Below are 14334 nucleotides of genomic sequence, written 5' to 3'. Positions count from 1 at the left end.
ACATCGATGGGACCTCCAGGAGGGATCCTCTACTGGAGATGAAACACTGCAACTTAGTCACTTAAGGCCCAGGAGTTTCGGCCTAGCATGCAGCATCAGCCCACAGCGCTGGCATCCTGCTTGTCTCACTGTGTCTTTCCCAAGAGAGTGAGCCTGGCTCCTCCCTTCCTTTATAAAGCTTCCCCCCAGAAGGCTGTGCGGTGCAGCAGTGCACCCTGGTACTCTCAAAGCACTATGGGCGATGAAGACTGCTCAACTTCCTGAAAGGAAAATAACATCAAAAGAAATTCCATAGCCGCTGCAATGTGTCCTTTTGGCCACTAGATGGAGCCGAGTTCCTCTCAAATGTCAAGCAGCAGTCTTTTAGAACTTGTATAATGGAAGACCCCGCTACACATATATATATATATATATATATATATATATATATAATATAATATATAATATAATATATACACCCACCAGCCATTTTATTAGGCACACCTTCCTAGGTACCCTGTACAGGTCGGACCCCCTTTCGCCTTCAGAACTGTCTTAGTTCTTTGTGGCATAGATTCTACAAGGTGTTAGAAACATTCCTCTGAGATTTTGGTCCATATTGACATGATAGCAGTTGCTGCAGATTTGTTGGCTGCACATCCATGATGAAAATCTCTCATTCGACTACATCCCAAAGGTGCTCTATTGGATTGAGATCTGGTGACTGTGGAGGCTATTGGAATAAAGTGACCTCATTGTTATGGTCAAGAAACCAGTTTGAGTTGATTTGAGCTTTGTGACATGGTACATTATCCTGCTGGAAGGAGCCATCAGAAGATGGGTACATTGTAGTCATAAAGGGATGGACATGGTCAGCAACAATAAAAATGTAGCAGGTTTTCCAGGCATTGAGCCTGAGGTGGGTCTGCCATTGTTACCGGTTACCTCTCCAGCCCATGTGAGCTGTGACCCCAGGTCAATGAGACAATGACAATTCCGGCATCTTTGGTTTGGTTGTTTATTGTATTAAGGGGATGGGAGAAGGGAATGAGTGGGATACTCCTCTGGCTCAACTAGGTACACTTTTAGGACTCTTTTGGCAAGAAATGCCTATTAGCGCTGTCTTGACGCCAGCCGACGCTAGCCAACGCTTCCTTACGATTGAATACACTGTAACACTGAAAACTGTGCTGGAACCTCGACTTTAATTCAGAAGATCCAGGACTGTAGAATACTTGACTCCTAAATCCTTTGCTCAAAATCACTCACTGAATAGCTCCCTTCAGCCCTGCGCTGGCTTGAGGTAGCTCTTTGTAGATTCCTGTGCTGCTGCAACTCTCAACCGGTACACTCCACACTGTAACTGACTCTTCAGGGCCCAAACTGCAGGTGCCCCCTTTAACCCTTCAGGGTCCTCTGACTAGGTACCCCCTCTAACTTCAGGGTCCTCTGACTAGGCACCCCCTTTACAGCTAGCTGACACTTGGATCCTAGAACCTTCTCCGGAGTGGTCCCCTCTAACACTAGGCAGACCCCCAGGGGCAATCCGCAGTACTCACCACCTGTGTAGGCTTTCCTCGGACTGGACCCCTCTCTCTGCTGGTTCTTGGCACTCCGGATCCCCTGCAGCTCAACTAAGCACCCTCTGGATTCTCAGGCAGCACCCAGAGACATCCGCTTCCTCTGACAGAAGGAGAGACAGCCGTACTCTCCCTCCTGGGACTCTGCTTCCCGCCAAAGACCATGAGTCATGCACTCCCTTCAAACTTATACCCACTCCCAGAATCCTATGTGGCAGAATCTGCCTTCTGGGGTAGCTACAAGCCTGAATGTGTCCCTGATTGGGTTTCCTCCACTACCCTATGAGAAGCCTCTCACAGAGCCAGTGGGGAGACTGCCCTCTCAGCAGACACACCTGGAAGCCATGACACCCTACCTGACAAAAATAAATCATGGCTCTGCTGTTAGGCAGACAAAGCCCACTATATTTTACCTAGCACCTACCTGTAGGGTGCTACACACAGGTAGGCCGTGGTGTTTAAATGATGCTCAGTTGGTACTAAGAGGCCAATGTGTGCCAAGAAAATGTCCCCCACACCATTACACCTCCACCACCAGCCTGAACTGTTGATACACGGCAGGATGGTTCCATGCTTTCATGTTGTTTATGCCAAATTCCGACACTACTATCTGAATGTCGCAGCTGAAATCTAGAATCATCAGACCAGGCAACGATTTAATTTTTTATAAGAAAATTTTATTGAATTTTTTTAAAATTGTACAGAACGCACACAAATAAAAAAGAGAAGAAAAGAAAAACATGGCTGCTACAATAAAGTGGGTGACGAACATGTACACTTGCTAATCATAAAGCATATGAACCTCCCAGCTATATGGTAGACAGATCAGTAAGATCAGTGATACCTCAAAACAGAACAAACAGGTTTCACCCACCTCTAGTAGAGATCTATTGTCCAATTTTGGTGAGCCTGTGTGAATTGTAGCCTCAGTTTCCTGTTCTTATCGGACAGGAGTGGCACCTGATGTGCTCTTCTGCTGCTGTAGCGCATCTGCTTCAAGGTTCCATGTGTTGTACGTTCAGAGGAAGTATTCTGCATACTTGGTTGTAACGCATGGTTATTTGAGTTACTGTTTATTATTATCTGTTTTGCTTTCTATCATTTCAAACCAGTCTGCCCATTCTCCTCTGACCTTTGACATCAAAAAGGCATTTTGGTCCACACAACTGTCGCTCACTGGATATTTTTCTTTTTTTCGGACCATTCTCTGTAAACCTTAGAGATGGTTGTGCGTGGAAAATCCCAGTAGATCAGCAGTTTTAGAAATACTCAGACCAGCCCGTCTGGCACCAACAACCATGCTATGTTCAAAGCCACTTAAATCCATTTTCCTCCCCATTCTGATCCTCGGTTTGAACTTCAGCAAGTTGTCTTCACCACGTCTAGATGCCTAAATGCATTGAGTTGCTGCGAAGTGATTGGCCAAGTAGCAATTTGTGTTACCAGGCAATCGAAAAGGTGTATCTAATAAAGTGGCTGGTGAGTATATATTGTAAGGGGGGTGGCTTAAAGCGGATCTTCACTGCATCTGAGCACCACAAACCAAAAACAATATTCAATAGATTTTTAATTATTCAAAGTAAACGCCCCCATTCATCAATGTCTCCATGCTTTATTTTGTTAAGAAATCACTTTGAAAAACACCCCTAGCATTTCTGGAAATGGCCATCTTGAGTAAGAAACAGAAATGCAAAAAAAAGTTATTCAGCGCTATGATCATATGGATAAAGAAGCAGCTGTGCACCAGGATAGGTCAAACCTAACAACACCTATAATAGACAAGTAAAGGAAAATAGTGCAGCGCTAAAACAAAGATGTGCATAAAACCAAATATATAAATTTGATATATAAAAGCATATAATTAAAAACCTATATTAAAAACATATATGTAGTCAATAATGTCCATCACAATTGGCAAATCCCCAGTGCAGGAAAGGTAAGCTTATGATGACACTGCAAACGTGATTCCACCACCACAGATATTACAGCCTCTCACCTCCTGTAATTGACCACCAGGGGTCACCAAGCATGTAATCAGCAGGGCAGCCATCTGAAGTTTTGGGGCCCCTTACACAACTTTAGACCTGGGCTCCCTCCGGGCCTGACCACCAACATTCTGCAGGGCCCGCCCTCTGGCCGTCCCACCGAATCCGCCCACTGGCCATCCCACGAGTCCTTCAATGCCCCCACTTCTATTTTTAAACTCTTACAACTTAATATATGAAATAGAATCCAATCCATCAAAGAGACATCCCAATCCAGTAAAGAGACTGCCTCATATATTCAGCAAAGATACATCCTAATCCAACAAAGAGACATCCCAATCCGGTAAAGAGGCAGCATCATATATTCAGCAAAGACACATCCCAATCCAGTAAAATTACAGCCTCATATATTCAGCAAACATATATCCCAATCCAGCAAAGAGACAGCCTCATATATTCAGCAAAGAGACATCCCTTCAGCTGCATTGGCTTATTCTGCAGCCGCTCTGCTTTAGCAATTGCTAATTACTACAGCAGCAACAACTCGGTCTCGTTGGTTGGGGCCTGGGCGATGGGGCCCCTCGGAATGCCCGGGCCCCTTACATGTGTATGGGCTGTCCCCCCCTGATGGCTGCCCTGGTAATCAGTATTAAGGATAGCGAAGGGATGGATGGAGCCTCGATCTCCCCAGATTCCTCAGGACCCAAAGAACTCTCATATGGTCATCCAGAAAAACAAATGAAAGGAGATCTAATGCTCTCAGTATGGAACTAACGTTTTATTCAGTAGTCATAAAAGGTAACACTCACATTTGTAGGCACTGACACAGTGCAAACATGAAAGCATTGTAATAGCTGGTTTCGATCGTCAGAGCGCCGCGGGTGACGTCAGGCTCCTCCCCCCGTACGCGTTACGTCAGTGGGCGTGACTTCGTCAGCGGGGTAAGGAGGTAGATCGCACCCGCACTATTTATGGCCATATCCTAGCAACAGGACGCTTTTACCATAAACCAGGAAGTGAAGGGGGAAATATAAAACTTCACCCCACTGCCAGGAACCCGCCCAGCTTCCTGTGGACAACGGAACATGGGAATCGAACCAGCTGATGTGAAGGGAAACTAAAAACACGGATTAGCCCCTTTCAGCTCTTAAGGCATTTTTATATATACATTTTTCATCCTCTTCAGCTTTTTGCTGTAGTGTAGGGGTTAATCCGTGTTTTTAGTTTCCCTTCACATCAGCTGGTTCGATTCCCATGTTCCGTTGTCCACAGGAAGCTGGGTGGCACATTTTGTCTCGATTGTTTTCTGTTCTACTCAATTTACTCTGAGATACAAAAAGATCAATAAACCTTGCATTATCTGGAATGATATAAAGCATATAAAGGTGTTTGGCTTGCTAGTTAGAGATTTATAATGTTTGGCTTACATTGAATTTGGGTAGGAGTTATTGTTGTGCCTTGATTTTGTTGGTGAACCTTGCAACTGCATCATTCATTCTACAGTCACAGTTTGGGGATATTAAACTATCCAGGAAGATATGTTATTAACATGGGATGAGACTTTGTGTGTACTAAGGTGGGACTTATACTCAACAAATTTATAAATGCAACACTTGTTTTTGCCCCCATTTTTCATGAGCTGAACTCAAAGATCTAAGAAAACCGGGATTCATCTGTGAAGAGAACACCTCTCCAAATTGCCAGACGCCATTGAATGTGAGCATTTGCCCACTCAAGGCGGTTACGACAACGAAATGCAGTAAGGTCGAGACCCCGATGAGGGCGAGGAGCATGCAGATGAGCTTCCCTGAGACGATTTCTGACCGTTTTGTGCAGAAATCCTTTGGTTATGCAAACCGATTGTTGCATCAGCTGTCAGGGTGGCTGGTCTCGGACGATCTTGGAAGTGAAGATGCTGGATGTGGAGGTTCTGGGCTAGTGTGGATACACGTGGTCTGTAGTTGTGAGACCGGTTAGATGTACTGCCAAATTCTCTGAAACGCCTTTGGAGACGGCCTATAGTAGAGAAATGAACATTCAATTCACAGGCAACAGCTCTGGGGGACATTCCTGCAGTCAGCATGCCAATTGCACGCTCCCTCAAAACTTGCGACATCTGTGGCATTGTGCTGTGTGATAAAACTGCACATTTTAGAGTGGCCTTTTATTGTGGCCAGCCTATGGCACACCTGTGCAATAATCATGCTGTCTAATCAGCATCTTGATATGCCACACCTGTGAGGTGGATGGATTATCTCGGCAAAGGAGAAGTGCTCACTAAAGCTGGATACGCACTATACAATTTTCTTTAAATTTTTTCCTTAAGACTTACCAAAACCTTATAATATTTGGTCAGACCTAAACACTTTCATTTTGAATGTAATCAGGCAGGCCCTTGCACTACAGAGTTGAAGGTAAATCTAATGGAAATCTACCAACAAAAGTTGTATAGTGTGTATCCAGCTTATCACAGATTTAGACAGATTTGTAAACAATATTTGGTAGAAATAGGCCTTTTGTGTACATAGAAAAAGTCTTAGATCTTTGAGTTCAGCTCATGAAAAATGGGGGCAAAAACAAAAGTGTTACGTTTAGAATATTGTTCAGTGTATCTTGTGTATGTTCACTATCATGCTCATCATTATGCACCATTATTGTTGTAAATGTCATAGATATTATTGATACACTATAACGTACATTAAATTCCTGGGCTATGCATACATTTAAATTAAAAATAAATTGCCAAATATATACTTTTTAAAAGACGTAAGGTTAAGAAATTTAGCATCACCTAATATGCAATAAAATGTATTTGCAGGTAGAGAATGTTTAAATCCTAACTAAATAATACTTTTGTTTCCTAAAGCATTGTGTTTAATAAATAATTGATATATATTTTTTTTTTTTTTACAAAATACTTTATTTTATTTCCATCTTTTGTTGCATCTCATTGCCACGAATCCCCTTTGCCCTGTTTGCAACAGCTTCTTCTTCTGCACTCCAGCAACAACTGCTTAGCATTTGTCAGGGCAGTATGAAGGGCTGTTTGACAGACAATACAAGAGCACAATTGGAAAGAAGGGATCTAGGATTGTCACCTTATATCAGGAAGTACCTGAACATCAGAATCACCAGGCATAATTTTAATGAAATCTTCAGATTTATGAAAATGACTTCTGAAATGAATATGTTAAAGCTTATATGAGATTTTTTAGTGATTGGCTTTTCATATGCTGTAAGGAAAACATGCCAACAAATAACATCTGCTACATTTGTATGATCATTGCACTACTGTGAAAAGGCCCATGTAAATAAAATAAGATTAACCGCTAAATGAATGCATGAACTACAACAACTTCCACAGACGCTTTTTATCCCAGTTGACCTGTGCTGACTTGAACCACTGACCTTTGGGTCATAGTCTATTTCATCCTATGAGCCACTGATTTAGCTCCTGCTGGGATTACTTTCTCAGCGTAATGGTAAAAGATTTGTGTGTGCACAACATCTAAAGAAAGTGGAGCAAGAATCCCAGAAACACTGGTTAATTGTTATTAAATTAGAATCAATAGAACTGTTTAACGGTGAGTGCTATGGGAATTTTGCCTACTTCCACTCAATTAAGTCAGCTGTGCATTTCTTTATGCTTTTCAGCTAGTGTGTCTTTATTTCTCAAACACGGTTGGCTCTTAAAACACTTACACAGCCGTTGGCCTGTTTTACATGTTGCATCTGCGGTGGCCAGGAGAGTTGTTGCATCTTGAACCAGTAGAATATTTCCTAAGTAAAATAGAGCCCAATTTCTGTTCCTACATGGCTGAATGCATTAAGACTCTATTTGTCTTTTCTTTTTGCACACTCAAAGTGCCTACTAGAACTTGGATTCCTCCAGGTCATATGCATTACATTAGAATTGTTTATAATTTAATAATTGTGGCGAAACAAAAAAAAAAAGTTTAAACAAGACTAACCAAGAGTCATTGTCTAATGCCTTCCAAAACAGCAGTAATACTTACACAGAACCAAGGTTTAAACAGACCCATTTGGTTTTTGATACCAGGAGTCAGGTTGTAATAGTAAAAGGTTGTGTGTATAAACACATCTGAAAAAAGTGGATCAAGAATCCAAGAAAAACCAGTAAATTTTTGGTAAATTAGAATTAAAAGAAATTTTCGAACAGTGAGTGCTATGGGATCTTTGCCTACTTCCACTCAGTTAAAGTAGAACAGGCAGAACTTTTTTTTTTCATTTTGGATAGAGCAAGTGAGGGATATAACCCCGGTCATATTTTTTTTCACCATCCGTGTCCCATTGCGAAGATTTCCCTTCACTTCCTGTCCTATATCCAAACAGGAATTGAGAGGAAATCCCTGCAAATTAAAGCGGAGTTCCACCCTCAAAATGAACTTTTTCCCGTCCGCTTGCTCTAAATTACCTGAAAAACAATTGGATAATTAAAATATTTTTTTTGATTCAGTTACCTTGTTTTTAAAGAAAATATACTTACCTTCCTTCCTCTTCCTCCTTCTGCAGCCGCGGCCCGCGCCGTCACTTCCTGCTTGCATTGACTCCTGGGAGATGAACATCATCGATCCCAGGAGTCAATGCGCCTGCACCGGCCCTGCTCATCACTTCAGGTGCAGGCGCGTCATTCCCTGCTGAACAGCTTCTGGGCATGCCCAGAAGCTGTGCAGGGATGACGCGCCTGCACCGGAAGTGATGAGCAGGGCATTCTGGGACTCCAACATCACCGAAGAGGACGCTCCGGCTTCAGCTGCCCACACCTGAGATGGCAGCGCTGGACAAGACATTTTCAAGGTAAGTATTTCTTCTGAAGAGACAAGAACTCACTGCTCAAGGTGTAATTGCCTGATGACTCACACCGGTGCATTTCCCGGCTCGCCTCCGTGGAAACTTGATAAAGGAATTGGCAGCACTCCAGGTTGAGTCAAAATCCATATTTATTGACTGGACATCCAATTATGACAATCGTGACAAGGTAGACGCGTTTCACACACTGACTGTGTGCTTAATCATTACCAAATGATTAAGCACACAGTCAGTGTGTGAAACGCGTCTACCTTGTCACGATTGTCATAATTGGATGTCCAGTCAATAAATATGGATTTTGACTCAACCTGGAGTGCTGCCAATTCCTTTTCCTTTATCAAGTATTTCTTCCTACAGGTAAGTGAAACAGGGGACAGTTCAGAGGCTATCGTTGCTTAAATGCACTAGCCCTAACTGTCCTGGGGGTATTTTTATCTAAAAAATGTTTTTCAAGGTGGAACTCCGCTTTAAGGACATTTTTTAGGGAATCCCAAGTCACCAGAACTGTCCTCATTGGAAGATTTCCCCTCTATTATTTTTAATGATAAAGGTAAATATAGACCATATAGAGAGAGTGAATCTCCTTAACTGGGCCCAGACAGCAGTAAAAACTGACAGATGTTCTAACCCCTCTCCACTCAGTCCAAAACTGAGAAAAAAGTTGTGCCTTTAGTTATACTTTAAGCCAGCTGCACATTTCTTTATGCTTTTTAGCTGGTGTGTCTTTATTTCTCAAACACGGTTGTCTCCTAAAGTGGTTATAAACCTGAAATGAAAGTTAGTAAAGCCTATCCTCATATCCAGTCTGCTGTCCAAGTAATTTCTAACAGTATTCTTCACACCAGGCAATCCTTGGAGATGGCTCAAGCCAAGGTTTAAACAGGCCCATTTGGTCTTCTATACCAGGAGTCAGTTGCATAATTAAAGAAACAAAACAGAAATTGAAAACAAGTCATAGTCAGGGAAAACAACAATACTCTTTAGTAAGGCCAGGGCAAAGATTGCAGCAGAAGAAAACTTTAGTGCACACAATAGTCTTTAGAAGCAGGAAACTACTGACAGAAAAGCAAATGAACAAAGCTCAACTACAGATTCAGTGGCGACCGGTCAGTGCGGCCGGACACATGGAGCTTAATGGGTTTTTTTTTTAAATCACCTGATTAGAGCCAGAGGCTCTAATAGGGTGATGCAAAGGGTGGAGCCAGGGCGCAGAGCAGTGCGCCCCGAGCCCACCCATTGTGTGACAATAGGGAATGAAAATAGAGGCCAGCTGAAAGGCCTGCTTCTGTTGGACTGGCTGCAGTACACACAGGCATTGGTCAGTTCCATAGAAACAGACCAATGCCGCCCTACATTTGGTTTGTGTGTACAGGGTTTAAGAAAATATTAATTTGTTGGTAACGGTTTTAAGCCCTCCAGTAAGGGACACTGGTTCTAAGCCATCCATACTCTATCCAGAATTGAATGAGAATTAAGAGCTGTAAGTGCAATTGGCAACAAAATGTAAGAGTCTGAAATTACGCAGGTTTTTTAAATAACCTAGGAGTACTAACAGAGTATCCTGTCTACATTTTAGGAATTTCTGAGCTATAATTTAACATCATCATTTGCTAAATTAACTATTAGCCTTAAAGTAGAACTATGGGCTAAACGTCCTTTTTTTATTTATTTTTTGTTTTTATTTTGGGTAAATTAAGGGAGAGTTAAAACTCCTGATTTTCTTTTTCCATCTGTGACCCATTGCAGAGTTCCCCCTTTACTTCCTGTCCCATAGCCAAACAGGAATTAAGAGAAAATCTCTGCAAATTAAGACTCCATTCACACCTGAGCGTATAGTTTTCTGGGGATTTTTCAGGCGTTTTTGCAGGTGTTTGGAGGCAGGCATTGACATCTTACAAAAACGCTTGTAATCTGCCATAAAAGAAGCTAATGTACTTTTTTGAGCTTCAGGGACAAAACGCTCATATGTAAACAGGGGCCATTGAAATTATTGGGATTTTGCTTGTTCAGCGTTTTGAGGCTTCAGAGATAAGCGTTTCTCAGCTTGTAAAACGCTCAGGGGTGATCAGGGCCTTAGGGAAGTCCTTGGGTATCCCCAGGTCACGACAAACATTGCAAAATTTCCACTCTTACTTTTCTGGGGACAACCCAAAAGTTGGGATTTTTTTTTATTTTCACTTTCAATGAAAATAGTAAAGAAGACAAATAGGGAAGGTGACTCCTAACGGGGGGCACACACAGCAATAACCAATGACAAACATTTTAATCCCTCTGCGCTCTGTAGCCAGTCTGTGATCATTCAAGTATTTACACATTCTTGACAAATCACAAATTAACTTTACAACGGGCCTTCACTGACCACTGCGACTGCAGCCACTGTGGAGCAATTCACCCTGTCCAGCAGAAGCACTGAAGTAACTCTCTAAGGGCTTGTTCAAACTTGCATCCAAGGAGCACTAAAAAAGGTGTTTAAGCCGTGATTTTATCTCCTCAGACCCCCCCCCCCCCTCCTAACCTAAGAAAGTGGGCAGAGGCGATTGCATACTTGCAGTGGCAATAAATAAACCCCATGTCACATTCGATGGGCAGTAACACCACCAAACTTGACCCATTCAAGGGAATGAGCCTGTCCTGCAACTGTGTGCAATCCTGCGAGGACTTGTTTTAAAGCTTACTTTCAGCGTGTCAAAAATATGTAAATACTTTAAAGTTTGTAGCGTTGCCACAGGTACAATTTAAGGTGGTGAAACGGACTACTGTATATGGCTTTTTGAAATTTGTCCTTAATCTGTATAATATGTGCATGCTGCTGGTAAGACTAGAACAAACTCCTATAAATCTGATTTTTTTGTAGCTTTTAAGGAAGTTTATATTTTATTTACACAGGTTGTTGAAGGCAAGTTGGCTCCCTTTCTCATGAAGGTGATCAAGTTTGCCACATCCCATGTGTACAGCTGCAGTCTCTGTAGTCAGAAAGGCTTCATCTGTGAAATATGCAACAATGGAGAGATCCTATATCCCTTTGAGGAGAATTCAACAAGCAGGTAAGTTTTCATACTGTATAGTGCAATATGTTAAATAAGCAGTCTTTTTTTTTTATCACCATCTATTTTTGGTAGTCATCGGCAAGCTATACATATGTTTTTTTCTCAACTGAAACAAAGCCATTGAGTATCAGTTCCTTAGTAACAAGATGTTGAGCCAAATGCTTCACGCTAAACAAAACTACAGGGCAAGACGATTTTACCGCTTTCCACCGAAATTGGAAAACCCCTCAAATTTGCAAGTCTAAAATGCTAATTTCCAAAAAAAAAGAAAGCAAAATGCTCCACTCACAAAATAAATACATCATTTGTTTCATCTGTGTGGTTGACTTGTTATGTGTTGTTATGCTATGTATGATATGTTTTTAAGCATTTCATTTACTTACAGTATCTCACAAAAGTGAGTACATCACTCACATTTTTGTAATTTTTTCATTTTTTATATCTTTTCATGTGACAACAGTGGAGAAATGACACAATGTAAAGTAGTGAGTGTACAGCTTGTATAGCTTGTAAGAAGTTGAGTGCATGTCCTCAGTATCATATCCAGAGGTTGTCTTTTGGGAAATAAATGTATGAGTGCTGCCAGCATTGCTGCAGAGGTTAAAGGGGTGGGGAGGGGGGGGGGGGTCAGCCTGTCAGTGCTCAGACCATACACCGCACACTGCATCAAATTGGTCTGCATGGCTGTCATCCCAAAAGGAAGCCTCTTCTAAAGATGATGCACAAGAAAGCCTGCAAACAGTTAGCTGAAGGCAAGCAGACTAAGGACATGAATTACTGGAACCATGTCCTGTGGTCTGATGAGACAAAGATACATTTATTTGGTTCAGATGGTGTCAAGCGTGTGTGGCGGCAACCAGGTGAGGAGTACAAAGAGAAGTGTGTCCTGCCTACAGTCAAGCATGGTGGTGGGAGTGTCATTGTCTGGGGCTGCCGGCACTGGGGATCTACAGTTTATTGAGGGAACCATGAATGTCAACATGTACTGTAACATACTGAAGCAGAGCATGATTCCCCCTCCCTTCAGAGACTGGGCCGCAGGGCAGTATTCCAACATAACGACTCCAAACGCACCTCCAAGGCAACCACTGCCTTGCTAAAGAAGCTGAGGGTAAAGGTGATGGACTGGCCAAGCATGTCTCCAGATCTAAACCCTACTGAGCATCTGTGAGGCATCCTCAAATGGAGGATGGAGGAGCGCAAGGTCTCTAACATCCACCAGCTCCGTGATGTCGTCATGGAAGAGTGGAAGAGGACTCCAGTGGCAACCTGTGAAGATCTAGTGAACTCCATCCACAGGAGGGCTACAGCAGTACTGGAAAATAATGGTGGCCACACAAAATATTTTACTTTGGGCTCAATTTGGAGATTTTCTTCTCCCTGAAAATCAGCTAGCTATAAAGTAAAAGCAACACACATTACACATTGTTAGGCACACAGTTAACCCCTTGATTGCCCCTAGATGTTAACCCCTTCAAAGCCAGTGTCATTAGTACAGTGCCAGTATACAATATTATCACTGATCACTGTATTTGTGTCACTAGTGATGTCAGTGACCTTCCCAGATAGTCTGTTCACGTCAGCTTGCCCGCTACCTTACCACAGTCATACTATAAGTCGCTTACCATTACAATATAGCGTCTATAGCTGCGTAAATTCCAGTTTATATACCATAGTTTGTAGATGCCATAACTTTCACAAAAACCTAATAATATACACTTTTTGGGATTTTGTTTTTACCAAAGACATGTAGCAGAATTTTGGCATACATTTATGAAGAAAGATTTTTTTTATTGGATATGTTTTACAACAAGATAGTAGAAAAAAATCAGGTTTTTTTTCAAAATGGTTTACTCTTTTTTCATTTATATCGCACAACAATAAAAAAAAAAACCTAGTGGTAATCAAATACCACCAAAAGAAAGCTTTATTTGTGTGATTTTTATAAGTGATCACATACCCTCTGTGTCCTCTGTTCTCAGCTGTATAAGAGCTTGGGGGAGAAGAAGCAGCAGTACATTGAACTTCCCAGTGAATGGCTGTACAGCATAGGCATGTCAGGACAAGTCTGATCGTTGAAGGAGAGCAGGCTAGCATAGCTGGAGAACTGACCACGCTGTGTTCTCCTGCTTAGTGTGGTCAGTTTGTAATAGTAAAGCAGAGGGATTGGCATGATTACCAGGGATGTCACACAAAGGAAGCAATACAAAGAGAACAGGATACCTTTTCATACAAGTACTTGGTACAGCAGAAATATGAAATGTTGGGGTAATAAACACTTTAAATTCCATTTAAAATCAATTAAATTCTAGAATCCCAAACCATTGTGAATTCTTAGAAAAAGAGGCTTGCTATTAACAAATAAGACACCAGGAAGCGTGGACTCCTGGTACTACGTTGGTTCCAGGATCTGCAATAGGAAGCCTTTAAGTGCAGGTGCCCTGTCATTTGTCACTTGTGAAAGACAACAAGTTTTTAGCACAGTTACTAGCGACCTAAAACGCAGAACAATATTGTATCATTTAACAATGATAGATTCATTCCTTCTTAGTCAAGCCAACCGTTCTAAAGGTGTATGTGTTATATATTATTTAAAAGTGCAGGATTTAAAACGGACCTTCACCTGGATCATCAAAAAAATAAAGTAAAGGCACCTTTCAAAATGTTTTAAAAGGACAATACTCATTGAATATATTCTGTGCACAGCAAGCTTCTTAGTCCTTGAATTCAATTCATTTATGAATTTTTTTTATCCAGCACTCTTTTTCCCTGTGGGTATTGTTAGTAAGTGCAGAGAATCCTCTCTCCCTGTACTTACTGGAATAGTCTTCTGCACTCCCCTCTGCCCCCAGAGGTACTCTCACGCTATCTGCAATCCTATGTCCCTGTGCGCTTTATGCAATCCCCCCCAGT

General features: G+C 41.9%; 1 protein-coding gene across 1 annotated transcript in view; it reads left to right on the top strand.

The window, feature by feature from the left end:
* PLEKHM3 (pleckstrin homology domain containing M3) overlaps positions 1-14334 on the top strand; it is a 240107-nt gene that overhangs the window by 169321 nt on the left and 56452 nt on the right. The window contains exon 6 of the mRNA XM_082262028.1: positions 11261-11418. Coding sequence (XP_082118154.1) covers positions 11261-11418 — 158 coding nt within the window. The remainder of the gene's footprint in view (positions 1-11260; positions 11419-14334) is intronic.

The sequence above is a fragment of the Pelophylax lessonae genome (genome assembly GCF_965119305.1).
Source record: "Pelophylax lessonae genome assembly, chromosome: 6".
NCBI classification, from domain to species: Eukaryota; Metazoa; Chordata; class Amphibia; order Anura; family Ranidae; genus Pelophylax; species Pelophylax lessonae.
This window is presented reverse-complemented; position numbering and strand designations above follow the sequence as displayed.